Source organism: Mizuhopecten yessoensis, unplaced genomic scaffold (assembly GCF_002113885.1).
Source record: "Mizuhopecten yessoensis strain PY_sf001 unplaced genomic scaffold, ASM211388v2 scaffold7087, whole genome shotgun sequence".
Classification (NCBI taxonomy): Eukaryota; Metazoa; Mollusca; class Bivalvia; order Pectinida; family Pectinidae; genus Mizuhopecten; species Mizuhopecten yessoensis.
The window spans coordinates 965,508-986,347 of NW_018406874.1; the positions used below are offsets into that span (position 1 = coordinate 965,508).

The following is a 20,840-nucleotide window of genomic DNA, read 5'->3' on the forward strand; positions in this document are numbered from 1 at the left end:
AGGGATAGAGGGCTACCAAGTTTGTTCAAATAAATGACCTTGACCTATATTCAAGGTCACAGGGGTCAAATATGTTTAAAAACTTTCAACAACTTCTTCTGAATAACCGATAGGCCTAGGGTAATGATATTTAGCCAGAAGCATGCAGGGATGAAGGGCTACCAAGTTTGTTCAAATAAATGACCTTGATTTATATTCAAGGTCACATGGGTCAAATATGTTTAGAACATTTAAACAACTTCTTCTGAATAAGCAATAGGCCTAGGGTGCTTAAATTTGGCAAGTAACATGCTGGGATGAAGGGCTACCAAGTTTGTTCAAATGAATGACCATGACCAACTTTCAAGGTCACAGGTGTCAAATGTCTTAAAATCGTCAAACAACCTCTTCTCAATAACCAAAAGGCCCAGGGGACTGATATTTGGCCTGTAGCAATCAGGGCTACCAAATTTGTTCAAATTAATGACCTTGACCCACTTTCAACCTAATGTCATTGTTTGACATTCAAGGTCACACTGATATTCTACCTGTAGCTGTATTTTAGTCCACTTTTAAATTTACAAGTGTGAGATTAATACCAGGTGAGCGCAGGCCCATTGGGCCTCTTGTTGCATTCATAATAAACAATGTGAAACTTAATGCTGACCCATGAATATTATTTACATTGAGAGGTTAACTAGGAAATAAGTTTATAACATTCACAAATAAAATGGAGTTGCCTTAGGAATTGATTTATTTTTGACCCCCCCTCCCCCGGTGAGAGTATCATAGCAGCTAGGTATCACTGACCTATCGACCTATTGACCCCCCCTCCCCCGGGGAGAGTATCATAGCAGCTAGTTATCACTGACCTATTGACCTATTGACCACAAGGTTGTAGTTTCAGATCCTGCAGGAGGTAGGATGTGGTTGTTTCCTTGAGTTTATCTTTGATACTCATCTTCACTTGCCAAATGTTAAACAGATTCTCTACTGTAATATTTAGATGGTTTGGTGTATTATAAACGAGAACCACAGCTAGCTACCACCTGCCAATATAAGAAAAAGGGATTATGTAGTGCTTCGGGATTAGCTGTTCTTTCACTCTCTTGATTTTGTTAAATCTATAAATGTCCATCATCTCTTCAATTCAGTACTTTAGAATAGTTTCCTTGAGGTTATGTAAACCACTATTGTAATTAAAATATTGAATATTTAAATGATGGTTGAAATCTTTATCGTTTTTTTACCTGTCAGTTCTCCTTTAATGAGTCAATTATTGCAAGAACTTTTATGAAAGTTTAATTATTTACTGTTCATTTTTGACTATTTATAATGATTATTTTTTTAGATGTATTATTGATTTCATTTTTGTTATAAACATTATATGCTTTTAAAGCTGGTGTTTGATTTTCAAGGTATAACGTACCAGTCTGACTGTACCGGTTGCGACCCAGGAACATACTGTCCGACAGATGGACTGACAGCCCCGGTCGGTAACTGTACTGCTGGCTATTATTGTACTATGAATGCCTCCATTGCCACACCAGCTGATTCCACTGGAAATGTTTGTCCAGTACGCCATTACTGTCCAGAAGGCACAGCTATCCCCAAGCAGTGTGTGGCCGGTACTTATACATTAGTCACACAAACAGTTGCCTGCTCATCCTGTACGGCCGGGTACTACTGTGAGCCAGGATTTGACCCCCAAGCCTGCCCTCAGGGGTTCTACTGCCCAGAAGGGACGGGACTGGTATGGGAGACCTGCCCTGCAGGAACATTTGGTGGTGCGACCATGCTGTCCAACCTCACAGAGTGTACTCAATGCTCAGGAGGGTTCTACTGCGACACAACCAATCTAACTACACCTACAGGACCATGTGCTGCAGGATACTACTGTCGAAGTGGTTCCGACTCCCCCACACCAAGCTCCTTGTCTACTGGTGATGCTGGTCCCTGTCCCATGGGTCACTATTGTGTGGCTCAGACACAGGAGCCTGCTCAGTGTCCCGCAGGAACATTCAACAACAATACTCGACTGATGGCAGAGTCAGAGTGTCAGGATTGCAGCCCTGGCTCCTACTGCGACATTCCAGGGTTGTCCTACCCATCAGGACTGTGTAATGCCGGATTCTACTGTGTCCTCGGCTCCAACTCCTCAAGTCCATCCTCTATCTCTGCCTCAGGAGGGCCTTGCCCTGTGGGCTCGTATTGTCCAGAGGGATCTAGTCTGCCTGTTCAATGTGATGCTGGAACCTACAATGACAAGGAGCAACAGTCCAACTGTACGGTGTGCCCAGCTGGCTTCTACTGTACGACGGGCAGCTCCAACACAACGGAATGTCCTGCAGGTATGAATAGATATCCTATGAAACATTATGTCTACCATTCATTTTGGATTGTAGATTAGTACCAATGATATATAAAGCTTCCTTCAGGTATACAAGCATGATGTAGGTACTAGTCCTGATATGTTGTATTTAACACTGGATGTCTTTGAGTAAGTTCATGCTTTTATTATAGATCCATGTTTTTTAGACAGGAATTTTGTAATGCAGCCTAAATGCTGAATCAATCACATGATAGTAGGACTGGATGGGTGAGGTGTTAAACAGAGACTACTATAACGCAGAATGCAATGTGTTCAAATTGCAAGATGACTAGTATTAACAAGTTTTGAAACCTTCATTTCAAAATAATGTGTTTCTAGAATAAAATCATGTCAGTTTATATATGTTAGTCTAGAATTACTTTTAATTCTGTTTATAGGTCACTATTGCCCAGAAGGGACCCAGTTCTCATCACAGTACCCCTGCTCCAATGGTACCTATAACAGTTTCACTGGGGCCCACAACATCACCTCATGTTACGTGTGTCCTGCCGGGTCCTATTGCCCTAACCAGGGCCTGCCCGCCCCAGCAGGGCTGTGTACAGGAGGTTACTACTGTTACCCTGGCTCCTGGGATGCCACGCCATCTGACCCCAACATTGGAGGGAAGTGTGTTGCTGGGAGTTTCTGCCCTGAAGGATCTGATTCCCCAACACCTTGTCCTGGAGGATTTTTCTGTGGTACTGATGGCCTCGCTAACTATACTGGGGAGTGTACTGCTGGCCATTTCTGTAACGGTAGCTCAACCCTGTCCAATCCAGTCAACGAAACATTTGGTGACATCTGTCCGAAGGGCCATTACTGTCCCACAGCTAGTCCATATGCTATAGCATGTAATGAAGGCACATTCAATGATATGTTCGGTACTCACAACATCACCAGTTGTCTCCCTTGCACAGCTGGAATGTACTGTTCTGGACAAGGAAGAGCTCTGCCTAATGATGACTGTGATGTAGGCTGGTTCTGTCCAGAGGGAATGATTGTAACACAACCACCTGGTAACAAATGCTTGCAAGGACACAGTTGTCCAAAGGGAAGTGGGACTCAGACCCCATGTCCTTCAGGGTCCTATCAGCCCCTCGAGGAGCGAGGTGAATGTATAGACTGCTCTGCAGGTATGTACTGTGATAGGAACGAAGCTATCGGTGAACAACAGAGTGGTGTTTCAGCTCCATCCCATGGTGTGGTGACTCCCAAAGTCTGCCCTGCTGGCTTCTATTGTCCAAACGGTACAATGACCGACCGGGAAAATCCATGTCCAATTGGGACGTTCAGCAACACCACTGGTCTTGAAAGCATTGCTGAATGTAACGACTGTCCGCCTGGTTATTACTGCGAGAATCAGAATATGACGGAACCAGCAGGAAAGTGTCACTCAGGATATTATTGTGTACTAAAGTCGAGTACTCCCAGTCCGGCTGACAACATCACCGGCAACGTCTGTCCACAGGGTACTTACTGTGAGGAGGGCTGGTCCAGTCCCACACCCTGTCCCAAAGGCACATATGGAAATAGAACTATGCTGCCGGCACTAACAGACTGTACAGCCTGTACACCAGGCCAGTACTGTGCCTCTCCCGGACTAAGTGCACCAGACGGGCCTTGTCTAGCTGGATTTTACTGTTCAAATGCTTCTGAATCAGCTAATCCGGTGGGGCAATCATACGGCGATGAATGTCCTGCTGGGTTCTATTGTCCTGCAAGCAGTTATGAACCTTTGGCCTGTCCTGCCGGTACCTACCAGCCTAATGTTCGTATGACTAATGACTCCGCCTGTCTCAGCTGTGAGCCTGGCAAGTTCTGCAACTCAACAGGTTCCTCTGCAGTCGCTGGCGACTGTACTGCAGGATACTACTGTATTGCCGGAGCTACTCAGGCTGAACCAACAGGCGGAATCACTGGGGACATTTGTCCTGCAGGCTCTGCCTGTCCTGCTGGGTCTCCAACCCACAACTTCTGCCCGAACGGTACCTACACCAACCACACTGGCGCATCGGTCTGTTACGACTGTCCTGAGGGTTATTATTGTGTGAACCGTGACCGAGCTGACCAGTGCCTACCAGGGTACTACTGTCCAGCCAGGACTGGAGCTGATCTTCAGAAGTGTCCCGCCGGAACGTTTAACCCCACCTATGGCATCTCCAATGTGACCCAGTGTACCCAATGTACAGGAGGAAACTACTGCCTGGTTCCCGGACTGGCAGCTGTTAGTGGCCCTTGTTCTGCTGCTTACTACTGTGAGCTAGGTAAGTGAAAGCTTCATGTCCTTTCAACTGTAATGTCTAAATTAACAGCATTCAAATCTTGTAATTTTGGTGGTTTCTACTGGTGTTCCTTCAAATGAATTATAACTTCTGGTTATTATCACAATAAAATATTTTTAACGACCTTTTTGCCTTTGGATTTGTTTGAAACATCCAGTAGTTTTAAGAATTTCTTTTTCAAATTTTTAAAAACTGATCAATGAATATTCATTGTATAACAAAACAAGTAAAAAAAAATAAAAAAAAATTGAGGTACCCTTGGAGTCAGTTGGAGCCTGGCCAGAATTTTACAACAGATGACTTCTGTTAATTTTCAGGTGTGGACTCAGATACACCCTCAGGTGCCAACACAGGAACTGGAGGACTTTGTCCGTTAGGATTCTACTGTCCAGCTGGTACAGAAAGACCACTCCCTTGTATTGCTGGTCAATACAGGTAAGTAATCAGGGCAAGCATTGTATTGTTTTATAATTCAATTAGGAAAAGGAATAAATAGGTTGTGATTACTTGTGTGTAATCCTGTTGTTGTATTATGCAATAAAAATGGTTTAAATTCAAATTTTACGTATTTATGTTTGAATGAAACATTAAAATAATGTACCTAGACTTCATACGTCTATATTATTTCATTGCCAGTGACAATTTGGGTCAGCAAGTGTGCTCCTCGTGTCCGGCTGGCTACTACTGTGTGGAGAACTCGACCTCTTACTCTGCCCAGCCCTGTCCAAGTGGCTACTACTGTCCAGCCAACACCACAGACCCCTACCAGAACCCCTGCTCTAAGGGCACCTACAACCCAGTCAATGGCAGTGACGGTCCCGAGGACTGCCTTGACTGCCCGCCAGGAAAATACTGTGAAAGTAGGTATTATACTGAGTAGTTGGTAATATTCACAGGGGATTTAATTTCACTATGTTTGCAGTTATGTAGATAGCACAAAATTAAATACAATACTTGTTCAGTCAATATCAGTGAAGGTCCTTAGAAGTGCCTTGACTGCCCACCAGGCAAATACTGTGAAAGTAGGTATTATATTGAGTAGTTCGTGGTATTCACGGGAGAATTTAATTTCACTATAAATGTATTTGTGGTTACAAAGATAGTGCAAAATGCAATATATGTTCATTTAGTTAGAGTTGAGCCTATTCTGTCTTAGTGGGAGGCGAGCAAGTATTTGGTTAACAAATATTGTCTAGCTATTTGTTGGAATTATGTACAGATACTGCCTTACTGTTAAGATTATTTCGTTATGTTGAAATTATATGATATTGATATGTTGATGTTTAACCTACATGTCTGTCCCTGCTTTGTCCTACAGCTGATGGTCTCCCACAGCCCACTGGGAACTGTTCGGCAGGCTGGTACTGCCTAGGAGCCTCAGACAAATCACAGCCAAATGATACACTGATTGGCATTCAGTGCTTGGCAGGAACCTACTGTCCTGCAGGATCGGCTGGTCCGACGGCCTGTGACGGTGGGAATTACTGCATGCATGATGGCCTTTCCCTACCTAGCGGACCCTGCAGTGCAGGTTACTACTGTAATGGGAGCGACACACAGCCAGACCCTCCAAACAAAGTCTGTTTGAAAGGACGCTACTGTCCCGCAGGTACCAACACCCCAATACCTTGTCCAGCAGGCACAATGTCCAACACCGACGGCAACACCAATCTGACAAACTGTGATCTTTGTCCTGACGGGTTCTTCTGTGCTGGCACAGGAAACACCAACTACACAGGTCAGTGTGCCCCCATGTACTACTGCCCAGCCGGTCAACAATCTGCCACACCCCCAGAATTTAACTGTACCATTGGTCACTACTGTCCCGGAGGAACTGGTCAGCCAGTGGCATGCGCAGCTGGATATTACCAGGATGAGACCAACATGGCTGCATGCAAAGACTGTCCAAAGGGAAAGTAAGTATCTATTAATTGATATTACACTAAAACATATGATTTGTTTCATTGACACTAATGAAGGATTTCTTAACAAAATGAATAAAGTTGATATTTTACATCTATTATTTGAATTGTTATGCAAGTAATTGCAATATTTTAAAAATTACATCTGAATACCATACCCTCAGCACTACTGCCACATTGACTGTCACATCTGGTAACCATACCAACACTGTGATGCCACATTGACTGTCACATCTGAATACCATACCCTCAGCACTACTGCCACTTTGACTATTACAACTGGTAACCATACCAACACTGTGATGCCACATTGACTGTCACATCTGGTAACCATACCAACACTGTGATGCCACATTGACTGTCACATCTGGTTACCATACCAACACTGTGGTGCCACATTGACTCTAGTATATGGTGAAACATACCCACAAGAGTTCCTGCCACGTTGGCTGTCACACATAGAGCCAGCAATCCTCACAAAACTTTTGCATATAGGAAACATACTCCAACAGGATTACTACCACATTTGCTCTTGAGCTTAAGTTGTCATTTTGCCACTAATATTCTACATGTCTGTATTCCAGATACTGTGATCCACTTGAGGCTGTTGCCTGTTGTGGTATGAATAGTACAGGCGTGGTCACTCCAGCAGAATGTCCGACCGGTTACTACTGTCTCAACAACACAGTCAGTGCCCAGACCTACCCATGTCCTGTCGGTAGCTTTAGTAACACCACTGGGCTAGAGGATGCCACACAGTGTCAGGACTGTAGTCCTGGTTACTTCTGTGATACTCCAGGTTAGTATTTAGGAAAATAATTACATCTGTTAAAAAAGTTTGATTGCTTTGGGAACCATATCTTTTGTTTATTTTGTGATGTTCTAAGTTATTATTTGTAAATAGGTGAAATTTAAATGAGTAGACCTGTACTAAATTTCTTATTTAAGTCAGCTGAGGCAAAGTTTCATGTGACCTACACTTTGGTAGCCTTTCGTCTGTCATCATGTTTTGTCCCTCTGTAAACAATTCACATTTTTGTTTTTTCAGAAACCAGTAAAATGATTTCAATATAGCAATATAACAATTGTATTACAACTCAGGTGATTGTTAAGGCCCATGGGGCTCTCGTTCCTAAATTATAAAGTATGAATTATTTGATTTAAAACAAAAAGGGAATTATAATGGGAATGTTAAGATACTGTTGATATGTTCAGGCTTGACCGATCCCACTGGACCGTGTAATGCTGGATTTGTGTGTGTATCTGGATCTACTGTTGCTGGGCCTACTGATGGCGTGAAGGGCTATGAGTGCAGAGTTGGAGACTACTGTCCTGCAGGGTCAGGCCAGGGTACCCAGTGTCCCCAGGGGACCTACAGCAACACAACCGGACTCCTGAATGTGTCTTCCTGTACACCATGTACTCCAGGAATGTACTGTGCATCAGAAGGTGGGCCACTTTGTACTGACATGTGACTGTGTGTTATTAACTCACATTGGTCATGGCTAATGAATGCTTGGAGGCTTTTCGCCCCGGAATATACGACATTAGATACCAAATTACTCCAGACATACTTGTTTTAGTGCATTGTCACATTTTCTCATATCGGTGAATTGGTGAATTATCGCACCCTGAAAATATGTAATAGAGAATAATTTACAAGAAGTTCAATTGGCGCATTCATAATGAGGCGCAATGACCTTATAAACTGCTGTGGTTACCATTTACAAACATATCACCATTTTTGTTAGTTTAAGTATTTCACCATACTTTTTGTGAAAAACTGTAATTAAAAAATGTGCAAAGTAATGTAAAAGACAAAGTTCTAAACTAATTATTCACATTCATTGAAGGTTTGACGGCTCCTACTGGAAACTGTTTAGCCGGCTACTACTGTTCTCTGGGTGCCATATCTCAGAATCCAACAGCACAATCGTACGGTGACACCTGTACAGCGGGTGACTACTGTCCCGTGGGGACTGGTACACCTCTACCCTGCCCTATAGGGACCTACCTCCCAGACACTGGCAGAACCTCTGTGGCTGACTGCCTGGATTGTGCTCCTGGCAAATACTGTTTAACGGAAGGACTCATGAACTACACTGGTAGCTTTACAACCTGAATTTTTGAAACATCTTCAAATTTTATACATGTTTGGTTTTCATTATTGCAAAGTCATTGATTTTTTTTCTTTTTCTTTTATAACAGTTCATTCCATACATAAAGTATGTTCATGGTTGACCTCTTATCCATATTATTATGCCCCCGCCATAAAATGGGGGGGCATATAGTGTTACCTATGTCCGTCCCGTTGCATCGCATCCCGTCCCGTCCCGATTCAATGTTAACACTTAGTAACTTCATTCTCTGACAGATTTTGGTCAAACTTTATACAAAGGTCAAGTACTACAACAGACACTGTTGTGTTTCAGGGTTCCAGGGTCAAGGCCAAGGTCACTGTTGCTATATATAGAAAATCATCTAATGATTCAATTTAAACACTTAGCAACTTCATTCAATATGTTATGGAGATGGTAATAACATTCAGAAAAAAACATATGAATATTAAAATCAACTTTAAGTGTAGTACCTTGTGTGTGTGCATGTTTCAGGGTATCAAGAACAAAGTGGTTTAACTTTTTATAGAACACTGAAACAAATTTCACATGGCAGCGGGGGCATTTATGTCTTCCAGACATTTTTTAGTTTTTAATAGCATCTATTTCTGACAATAAGATGTCGCTACTAATTGAACTCCACGACTGTAAGGTTCTGATTTTATACAACTTGTGCCTACAGAATCATTAAGAGAGTCCTGATAATTGGTCAACCTTTGATTTAGAAGAGTTCAAATGTGTCTTCAGGGGTGAATAAGTTAATTAAGTGTTTCTCTATATGAAAGAAGACTGAGAATTAGGCTATTGGTGTACTTCTTGTAAGCACTTACTTCTCTGTATCCTAGGTGACTGTGACCCAGGCTATTACTGTGACCGCGGTGCCAACAGTAGTTCACCAACAGATGGCACCACTGGTGACGTGTGTCCACCAGGCTTCTACTGCCCCATGGGAACAGCCAGTCCCATCCCTTGTGCGGACGGTACCTACATGAACCACACCCTGGCCAGTGCTTGTGATACCTGTCCTGCCCGCTACTACTGTGTCAACAAGGTACAAGCTGACCCCTGCCCTGTGGGGCGCTACTGCCCCGCCAACACTGGCTTTAATATGGAACTGTGCCCTGCAGGAACCTACAACCCAGTGGAGATGTTGATGCAGGAGAGTGAATGTACTCAGTGTGATGGGGGCTGGTACTGTGACAACCCGGGACAGTACAATAAAACTGCACCTTGTGCTGCCGGCTACTACTGTCAGAGTGGAGTCAACACAGCCTCTCCCAGTAATAACAACACAGGATTTGGGGGTAGGTATCCAAAAGAGTATGGAGGAGTATAAAGAGGATATATTCTGTGGATAAAGTTCAATATATTTAGTAAATAAGAAAGTATTTAGTGTAATTAAATATCATCCATTTTCAAAATTAGTATCACGAAAATCTAGTGTTGAAATATTGTTTTGATTTATTATATTGTATAGAAGTAAAAAAGTGTTTGGCAAATTTTATCCAAATTTATTCTATGCCTTAATATTTTAATCTTTGTAGGAGCATGTGAATAAGTGTAACTCTATAAATGTTGTTTGTTTCTTAGGTGGCTGCCCTCTTGGTCACTACTGTCCAGTTGGTACATGTATTTTTTTAATTTTCAGGTGGCCGCCCTCTCGGTCACTACTGTCCAGTTGGTACATGTATTATTTTAATTTTCAGGTGGCTGCCCTCTCGGTCACTATTGTCCAGTTGGTACAACTGAACCAATAGGCTGTGGTGCCGGTACATACGCCGACCTGACACACCAGGCCACCTGTAAATCTTGTGAGACTGGCTACTACTGTCCTGCTAACTCCACCACCTACACCAGCACACCTTGTCCCAAAGGTCAGTGTTCATGGGAGAATATACTAACTGCCAATTGTTGGGTTATCTGCCCAATGGGCTAATGAATTAATGCTGTAGCGCAGTATGTCTCCATCATCAACTTTTCCTTTAAAATGCTACTTGTGCAGAATGGCTAAGCAGAGTTTGATTAAATTTTATCTAGAGCATTGTGGGACCAAAACATGAATGCCCACTCTTAACCAAATTATGTGTACAGTAGCTGGACATGAAAATACAAAAACTCTCACGCTATCTTGTTTGCCCTTGAGTTCTGCCAGCCCCTGGGGATTTTTTTTTTTAATTGTATCTTGTAAACAGTTAAGACTCCCACCATATAACCATACAAGTGTTAGCTCAGCATGAAGAGACAAATACACATGTGCTACCAGCATAAGCCTACTAGGGCTCTGACTGTTACTCCAGTGATTTAGTCCCAGGGTCATAGTTCATTGTCAATGTGTCTTAAAGCTCAGTGTCATGTCCTAAAATTTGGTGTTAATGTGACCCAACGTTCAGTGGCTATGTCATAAGGAGTTGCAAATTACCAGCTAAAAGGTCGGTGAAAAATGTCCGAGTTGATAATATAACCTGGACTGTATTTGTGTTTCTCTGTGTCACAGGATCGTACTGCCCAGTGGGGACCGAGTTCTCCACCCAGTACTTGTGTCCGGCTGGTACCTACAACAACAGGACCCTCGGGGAGAGCGAGTTTGACTGTGTTTCCTGTACTGGTAAGTCGAACACCACAACATATTCAAGGTCACTCTCCATAGATTCATAGGTCAGGGATTTTTAAAGGTGTAAATAATATACCAAAACATATTCAAGGTCACTATCAACAGAATTATAGGTCAGGGATTTTAAAAATAATATTCATATACACATCAGAAAATACTTCAAAACAAGAACTGATGGATTGAGGCCAATAAAAAAATTATACAAATTCTTTGAATTGTGAAAGTGCTCTTCTAGGTTGAAATATTATTCACCAAACTTTCCTTGTGATATTTTTTACAATAGGACCTCTGTACTGTCATGGAAGTACATCATATAACAGGAAAGTGATTTCTATTACATCAATCTTTACTATTTTGCTATTTGATTTGTATACTACAAAGCTTAAAGATGCATTTTTAAGAGGACTAGATTGAAATTCAAAACATCTTTACATTGAAGCCTTTGTAGCCATCAAGTGTGACTTTAAAAAAAGAATTGTTTGTTTCACTTTCAAAAGCAACTAATTCATTTTAGACATAATTTTGTTTGTCGTGATTTTTCAGTTATTTCATATAAAGTATAACACAAGGATAAGGAATCACTTAATAATTTTACTAGTACTACAGACCTTGTGTATATAGAATGTTGATTGATTCTGTAAAAGATTTATTTTATAACTACTAGCTGGAAAGTACTGTGATGGCACGGGTCTATCTGAACCCTCCGGTGACTGTTCAGCCGGCTGGTACTGCTCCGGAGGGGCGTGGAGCTCCCAACCTTCCATGTGGGTTAGCTCCTCCGATGTGTACAACTTCAATCTCACCTGCCCAGTCTACACGCTCAACGACACCGGTGGCATCTGTACTCCAGGTAAAACACTAGACTACTGTGTACAACATTGTTAATCCGACTTGAAGTGACTTGAGATTAAGTAGAAATGAGTATTGCATCAGAATATACCCCTGTACTTACAATATTTCAAAACACTGCAGGGTAGCAGGTAGCATCCTCCTGCAAAATACCAGCGAAATCATCTTCATTAGTTGTATCTCTAGTGTTGTTCATGATAAAACTGATTAAGAATCAACCTTTGTGAGAAACTACCAATATAAAAGTCCATCTTTAAGACAAATCCTTGAACTATAATTTCAGGCACCTATTGCCCAACTGGCTCATCCCAGAAGCAGGAATGTTCCCTTGGAATGTACTGTGAGACACCCGGGCTGGCGACACCGACTGGGGAATGCTACGCTGGGTTCTTCTGTAATGGAAGTGCCAGTATACCCAACCCCACTCCATGTGACATGGGACACTACTGCCCCAACGGCACAACTGTACAGATAGCGTGTGCCCCAGGGACCTATTCAGGTAGCTGTTGATTTGTACAACATCTTCAACAGAGCATGCTGAATTACGATTATCTTTGAGTTACAACACATGAAATCTTGCATAAACATTCAAAATAAATTTAGTAAATCAATTACATTAAAAAAACAACAACATCAATATAAGAAATATTTGATTAATTTAATTTGCTTACGATAGATAGTATGAAGAAATTAATAAGATTGTTACTATAATGTGTTTTCAAGCTATAAAATGTTCCCCGACTCTTGTATCATCATAGACTATAAAAATGGGAAATAAAACGGTTGACAACTAGTTTAACTAGTAATATCTTTACCTAAGGTAAGGACAGAGTTTGTAAGTTGTAGTAAGTCTTAAACAGCTGTGTATCTGTGTACATTACTATTATAAGAAGCTTATGTGCATTCTTCAATTTTAATAATCCCATTATTTGCCAACAACCTTTTATTGTATTTTGCCTCCAGCTCACATAGCTTAAATAACACAACAAAATGATGACTGATTTCACGTTCATACAGGCTACGTCTTTCTTTTGTGTCCAAAACCAAATGTGTATTTCGTATAAACTGTATTTGTTAATCAATTAAGTCAGCAATTAGTAGTGAGGTCAACACAATCAAGAACTTGAATTTGACAGTTGGCAATGCATGAGCAGATGTGTTCAATTCCATTTTAAACGACTTTGCTGACTAACTGATTGCTCTAAAATGTTTCTCACGACTTAAATTGAAATTAGCTGCATAATTTGTATACAGATCGTCAACAGAACACCAATGAGACTGACTGCCTGCCCTGTACAGCTGGCAAGTACTGTCAGCAGTATGGTCTTGCCACACCCACTGCAGACTGTGACGCAGGCTACTTCTGTCCAGAAGGACAGGACTCTGCCCGCCCCACCACCCTGGCCTGCAGCCCGGGACACTTCTGTGAACAGGGGAGCTGGAACGAGACGGGCTGTCCTTCAGGCTACTACCAGCCCCACTGGAAACAGAGCACCTGTGACATTTGTCCTGCTGGATCATACTGCAAAGCATTCGGTGAGAAGTGAATTGGTTGGCTTATTTTTTCATGTCTTCATATACTGAAGAACATTTCTTATTTAAAGCTTGCCAGTATATCTGTGAACTCGAGAACCCTAGCGTGCTCACATCCAACACCTATTATTCAATTTTCTTTCTCTCCTTTCATTTTCCAGGTGACTATGAGGTACTGGATGCCAACGTTACCGGGACTGCTAACTACACTGATCGCTACAGGAGTTACCGTGGAGTATCCGTGCCGACTGCCTGTCCAGTAGGATCATACTGTCCACAGGGAACCAAGGAGGAAAGAGAATTCCTCTGTCCAGCTGGTACCTATAGCAACGTGACAAGTCTGACCAGCATCACACAGTGTTCTCCTTGTAACGCAGGAAGCTACTGTGGTGGAGAAGGTACATCAATTATGAGCTGATCAATGAATACATCATGTAGATTTCTTATTAATATCTTACTCATTGAGTTTAAGAGAAAGTTAAAGACACAATTAATCGATTTTGGAAAAAGTTATAATTTGATGCTTTTTCAATATAAAGATATTGTTGTCTTTATTTATACAGCCAACCATAGTGTGTGTCTTATAGTAGATGATATTGTTGTGTTTGTATTGTAGGTAACATCGAGCCAACAGCGTTGTGTGCCCCAGGTCATTTCTGTACAATGTCAGCTCACAATGCCACCCCCGCAGATGGTACTACCGGAGATGTCTGTACCGCTGGTCGCTATTGTTTGGCCGGCAGTATCACAGGCAACGGCTGTCCTATCGGCACCTTCAGTAACGTTCAGGGGTTGGTCAATGAAAGTGAATGTCAGGCTTGTACCCCAGGACACTACTGCGGCCAGACTGGACTGACCGCAGTGTCGGGCACCTGCTGGGCAGGTAAGACCATCATTGTTAAATGCAGCAAAAAGCTGTTTTTTATAGTGGACAGCCTTCTTAAATCCAACGTAAATGTGAATGAAAATATTAGATAACTAAAATATTCATGAGTAGAATAAATGAAATATGCTCTGGAAAACGCTGCCTTGGTTGGTGGTGAGACATCCATATTTGGGGTAGCTAGGTAGAATAAAATAACAGTTATCATAAGATCTTATATGCCATTATTGAACCATATCCATACAGACCTGTCTATGACGAACTCAGTATTTCTGACCCAGAGTGTTTGCGTTTGTAGGTCATTTCTGTTCCCTGGCATCAACTGAACCTGCACCAGTAGCTCAGTCCTACGGAGATGTATGTCCAGCCGGACACTACTGCCCAAATGGTACTTACGATGCTGTCAAGTGTCCGTCAGGGACTTACCTAGACGTTACGGGAATGGGAGACATTAATGACTGTATAAGCTGTAGTCCAGGTAAGCATGGTATCAATGGTCCAGGTAAGGATGTACTAAGACTAATAGAATAAACAATGACTTTGTGCTGTAAACATGGAAAGCTCAACTGAAGGTAAAGAGTTTTACTCTCCAAGTTGAGGTTTAACATTAAAAATCATGAGAGCCCCAGAAACTGCGAAGTTGAAGAAATCAAAGTCAATACATTAATAAAGAAGATTTTACTTAAAGTCATGATTTTTCATTGATTTATAATTGTATTTTAAAATTTGTCTGTTTTAAAATTTGAACTGAAATATGATATTACATGTGAATTCCAATATATGTTGCCAGGTTTTTACTGTACGAGTATTGGAAAGACCAATGTGACTGACCTCTGTACTGCTGGGTACTACTGTACTCTAGGAGCAAACACCAGTGCTCCAACCGACGGCACCACAGGTAAGTCTTCATCTACAGGTCAAATACAGATAGGTCATCACCTATAGGTCAAATATAGGTAGTTCATCACTAATAGGTCAAATACAGGTATGTCATCACCTATAGGTAAAATGCAGGTAGGTCCTCTCCTATAGGTCAAATACAGGTAGGTCATCACTTATAGGTCAAATACAGGTAGGTCATCACCTATAGGTCAAATACAGATAGGTCATCACCTATAGGTCAAATACAGGTAGGTCCTCTCTTATAGGTCAAATACAGGGTGGTCATCACTTACAGGTCAAATACAGGTAGGTCATCATGTATAGGGCAAATACAGGTAGGTCATCACTTATAGGTCAAATACAGGTAGGTCATCATCTATAGGTCAAATGCAGGTAGGTCATCATCTATAGGTCAAATACAGGTAGGTCATCAATTACAGGTCAAATACAGGTAGGTCATCACCTATAGGTCAGATACAGGTATGTCATCACCTATAGGTAAAATGCAGGTAGGTCCTCTCCTATAGGTCAGATACATGTATGTCATCACCTATAGGTAAAATGCAGGTAGGTCCTCTCCTATAGGTCAAAAACAGGTAGGTCATCACTTATAGGTCAAATATAGGTAGGTCATCATGTATAGGTCAAATACAGGTAGGTCATCACCTCTTGGCCAAATACAGGCTATTCATCACCTAATAATAATGTGTTAGCTATTATATCAAAGGAGATGTATAAGGGAAATGAGAAATGTAAGGAAAAGGAGTAGGAACAGTGGCTAATAATGAGTGGCATTATGCTGAGGTTTATTGAGTAATAAACACCAGGTCATTTAGTGCTATATAGGGCTGGTAAGGAGGAACTAAAATGCTTTTAAAAAATTGTTACAAACGTTTAAAATTCTTAAATTAATGAACAGAGACAGTAAGTAAATTGATGATGATGTTCATTAAATATGAAGTCAATAAAAGGAGCATGCAAGATCTGCTGAACAAATACGTTTACAGAATTTCTTGACTAGTACACCTGTTGTACCTTTGTAAATATTCAGTGGAAGGTAGGGCAGACTTCAGATGTTACAGTTCTCTTTATCTGCCTTCTATATACAGGTGATATTTGTCCTGAGGGTCATTTCTGTGAAATTGGGTCCACCAAACCAGAGCCGTGTGGTAATGGTACCTACATGAACCACACTGGGGCCTCGGCCTGTTATGTCTGCCCGGCTGGCTATTACTGTGTGAACCGCGACCGTGCCGACATCTGTACTCAAGGGTATTTCTGCCCAGAAGGCACTGGAGCAGACCTGCAACCTTGTCCCACAGGAACGTTTGGAAACACGACTGGACTGACACAAGAACCAGAGTGCACACAGTGTACAGGTATGTGATTGTAGTACTTACGTATTAAAGCTTGTGTGATAATGTCCTAGAGGAGGGCACATATTGTAATTATTAAGGGGAGATTACTCTAAAATTATCTGACATGAACTTTTGTTCTCTGTGACTATATATATATTTGACCTTGTATTACAGGTGGTTACTACTGTGGTACTCCAGGCTCCCCTGAGCCAGATGGAGGCTGTATGTCAGGTTACTACTGTGAGTATGGTGTGGACACATCCAATCCCTCATCATCAGTTTCCCACAAGGGCGTAGGACAGGAGTGTCCAGCAGGGTCCTACTGTCCAAAGGGATCACCTCGGCCTATCTCATGTGCAGCTGGAACTTACACTAGTGTTACCGCAAAGGGGTCATGTGATCAGTGTATACCGGGTTACTACTGTCTGGAGAACACCACTATGCCGACAGACTTTGATTGTCAAGTAGGACACTACTGTCCAGCAGGTACACAATACAACACCCAGTACCCATGTTCAGCCGGGTCCTACAATCCACTACCTACCCAGAGTGACCCACTGTCCTGCCTTACCTGTCCCCCTGGACAGTATTGCTCTGGAGCAGGACTCAGTGCCCCATCAGGAAACTGCAGTGCAGGCTGGTTCTGTTCTGGAGGATCTGTGGAAACTAAGCCCATAGTCATTGGTACGTTTATTTCACTCTGGTAACATATTTGTAATTATGAAAGAGGTTTTTTAATCGGAGATGCAGGTGCCCTGTAGTAATTACAGTGTCTCTGTCTGTCCTTTGATGTGCAATAGGGGTTTAAAAAATGTCAAAGGTCAAGGTCACTGTTACTTAAATATAGACCATAGAAGACACAGTCCTTATCGCAGAATCCAAAAGTCTTACATTTTTGTAGGGATGTAATAAGTCTGGGGTCAGGCACAAAAGGAGGCCATTGCTTACCTGTCAGAGTTCTAGTTTTATCATGAATCCGTCAAAAAGTTGCATTTAAGTTAAACATCAAGAAAAATACCCTGTTTAAGAATATTTTTCCATTTGATATATGACAGGTAACTTCAGTTCCATAGACATGTGTATGTGTCCAGAGTTTAACTACACCGGAGGAAAGTGTCAGCCAGGCACATACTGTCCCGAGGGTTCCTCAGCTCCCGTCTCCTGTACCGCTGGCTGGTACTGCGACGACTACGAACTCGCCACACCCAAAGGTACAGCAAGTTAACCAAGCTTTCTGTTCTAGTAAAAATGAAAGAGTGAGTGAATGGTATTAAGAAAGATTTGTCAGTTTGAATCCATATATAGCTGTTATTTGATGTCACACCTGTATGTACTACACGTCTTAGTCAATGCAAAAAGTGAAGATCTGTTGAGACCGTTGTTAAGTTGAACATTTAAAGGGGTTAAGTTGTGTCCTTATCAGTCACCTGTACACATCTAACACAGACTAGTTTACTATTTCAATGTTATTTCTATTCAAGACATATTTGTTCTGGAAAAATGTTTGATATCTATATAAAGTTCAATTTTATGAAGACTTTGTGTATCGTTTAAATATGTAAAAAAAAAAAAAAAATGGCAAATATTGTTGATTATCCCTAACATTTTTTTGTCTTGCAGCCATCTTCATGGTGTTTGACTTTGATTTCTTTGTCCTTTGTTACATTAGATTCATAAACAAGCAGTTTTGTTTGATTGAGGAAATATACAATGTTAAGTGTATGGTGTGTGTTTCAGGAATGTGCAGTTTCGTTTGATTGAGGAAATATACAATGTTAAGTGTATGGTGTGTTTCAGGAAAGTGCAACCCTGGATTCTTCTGTCCTACGGGTCAGACTGAGGCAAACCCCAGTTCATTTGTGTGCCTGGCGGGTCACTATTGTGAGGAGGGCTCGCCCACCTCGACCGCCTGTCCGACCGGAACCTTCTCTAACTCCACGGGCAACACCAACGTCTCTGATTGTAAACCCTGTACACCAGGTAGGCACCCGACTCGCTATTACTTATATCTATTCTATACCAAATTTGCAATGACAGAAGATTTTGAATTCAGATATCTCAATGAAAAATTATTTATAGACATATAAAGAGACGGTAGTAAAACTGATATGGTTCATTCAGTTCAGCAAATTCATATCTTCAAAAATTCATTGTTTGAAACATAAAAATTAAAGACAGTATTTCTAGTAAAAATCGGTTCATATTCCTGCACAGGGACCCTTTATTTATCCAGATAAGTGATGTGAAATTTTCAAAACCAGAATACCTCTGTGAACTTCTATTTAAATCCTTGTGTCTTGATATGTGTTGAAGGGTACTACTGTGACAGCCCAGGGTTGATAGAAGAGAATGGCATGTGTGATGGAGGTTTCTACTGTCCCGAGGGACAGACGACAGCAACACCTTCTGCCTACAGATGTCCTATGGGAGATTATTGTCCCCAGGGCAGCCCCGCTCCTGTCGTCTGTGAGAGAGGTCAGTTACATTAAATACATGTCGGATACAATAGAAAGTGTTCCGATACACAAATGAAATAAAGCATTAAATTTGCATTTACAGGAAGTTTATATGGAAGCTATTTTAAGGTTTGATTGAATAAGTGGTCAGTCGCTATTTTTTGGACCCCATAACTTAACGGCAATTGATTTAAGGTTTTTGTGACTAAGTTGTTGCTATTTTTAAGTGCTTGTTTGTAAGTGACTGATGTTTTAGGCTCATTTGACTACGACTGAGTGGTTGCCATTTTTAATATCCTAGCACTAAATGGCACATACTTTAATACTGCTATGACTAAATGTTTGCTATTATGATATTTTCAGGCTCCTATAACTATTTGGATGGTCAGGCTACATGCCTGCCTTGTCCTGAGAGATTCTACTGTGATCCCCATGACCTTGGTAACGTGACTGGAATCATCAGTCCTGTCAATTGTCCGCAAGGTTACTACTGCCCAACTAGCACACAATACAACTACCAGAACCCATGTCCCTCCGGCTCTTACGGCAGCGTGGAATTATTGGCATCAGATTGTAAGGAATGCATTATTTTAACTTTCTTTTTTACAAAGATATATATATCAAGGGTTGAACATATTGGTGTTGGATCGGGAGCAAGAACTAACGTTATTGTTTAGAAAACAAGTTAGAACACTGAAAGGCTTAATTAGAATCATCAAATAAAGTAATATCTACAGGAAGCTATGTACCAGTAATGGGGTTGGTTTCTTTATGCTTTATGTCCTGTTCATATCCAGGGTCATTTAAGGATGAGCCAGGTTTTGATGGTGACGGAAAACTGGAGTACCTGGAGAAAACCCACCAACCAGTGTCCATTGCCTGGTGACTGCTCCACATAGATTCACCACTTATTGTTGTTGTATTAACTGAAGCTGTTATATTACAGATTGTTACCCATGAATCCCATTTATCCTTCCTACAGTAGAAAGTGTTACTTGTGAATCCTTTTTACCATCATTGCAGTGTTACTGATGAACCTTTTCTCTCGTTACAGCCGAATGCTTTCCCTGTGATCCTGGTAAGTACTGCCAGACACCAGGACTAACAACTTTTGAAGGACCGTGCAGTGCCGGCTACGTATGCAGTTTTGGTGCCAATAATTCTACACCGACTGATGGGACGACCGGACGTCCTTGTCCAGAGGGGCAGTACTGCCCCGAGGGATCCAGCACAGGTACAATCTTACTTACTAACTCACTCATTATCTGTGTGGAATAGTCAATGATTCTATGTCATCTCTCATACCTGAGACTGCCAGTTGTCTAGCGCCCAGGTTCATGAAACTGTTCTCAGGCTCAAGCATGGATTTTGTGTTTAAACCAACTTTTGTATCATGTGACATGGTCAAAAAGTTGAGTCAAGGCATTGGAAATGGTACTCGGCTTCAAATCTCTAAAAATCATCCAAAATTATTGGCAAGTATAATCTTTTACTAATTTGTAACTGGAACAAAACATTGGGCTGAGTACAGAATCTGAGTTTGAACCCCGGTACAGTTTTATGAATACCCCGGTACAGTTTTATGAATATTCGGGAA

At 41.5% G+C, this 20,840-nt stretch overlaps 1 protein-coding gene across 1 annotated transcript in view; it reads left to right on the forward strand.

The window, feature by feature from the left end:
* The window catches only part of LOC110453079, a 184,925-nt gene that overhangs the window by 111,588 nt on the left and 52,497 nt on the right, over window positions 1-20,840 (forward strand). Inside the window, exons 36-60 of the mRNA XM_021501909.1 lie at window positions 1,398-2,330; window positions 2,749-4,614; window positions 4,950-5,067; window positions 5,269-5,492; window positions 5,951-6,548; window positions 7,139-7,353; window positions 7,770-8,003; window positions 8,408-8,659; window positions 9,517-9,975; window positions 10,378-10,545; window positions 11,166-11,276; window positions 11,947-12,132; window positions 12,415-12,630; window positions 13,386-13,667; window positions 13,826-14,062; window positions 14,281-14,547; window positions 14,846-15,025; window positions 15,338-15,445; window positions 16,539-16,808; window positions 16,962-17,471; window positions 17,843-17,998; window positions 18,585-18,767; window positions 19,101-19,262; window positions 19,607-19,816; window positions 20,298-20,477. Of these exons, the coding sequence (XP_021357584.1) occupies window positions 1,398-2,330; window positions 2,749-4,614; window positions 4,950-5,067; window positions 5,269-5,492; window positions 5,951-6,548; window positions 7,139-7,353; window positions 7,770-8,003; window positions 8,408-8,659; window positions 9,517-9,975; window positions 10,378-10,545; window positions 11,166-11,276; window positions 11,947-12,132; window positions 12,415-12,630; window positions 13,386-13,667; window positions 13,826-14,062; window positions 14,281-14,547; window positions 14,846-15,025; window positions 15,338-15,445; window positions 16,539-16,808; window positions 16,962-17,471; window positions 17,843-17,998; window positions 18,585-18,767; window positions 19,101-19,262; window positions 19,607-19,816; window positions 20,298-20,477 (8,325 nt within the window). The remainder of the gene's footprint in view (window positions 1-1,397; window positions 2,331-2,748; window positions 4,615-4,949; window positions 5,068-5,268; window positions 5,493-5,950; window positions 6,549-7,138; window positions 7,354-7,769; window positions 8,004-8,407; window positions 8,660-9,516; window positions 9,976-10,377; window positions 10,546-11,165; window positions 11,277-11,946; window positions 12,133-12,414; window positions 12,631-13,385; window positions 13,668-13,825; window positions 14,063-14,280; window positions 14,548-14,845; window positions 15,026-15,337; window positions 15,446-16,538; window positions 16,809-16,961; window positions 17,472-17,842; window positions 17,999-18,584; window positions 18,768-19,100; window positions 19,263-19,606; window positions 19,817-20,297; window positions 20,478-20,840) is intronic.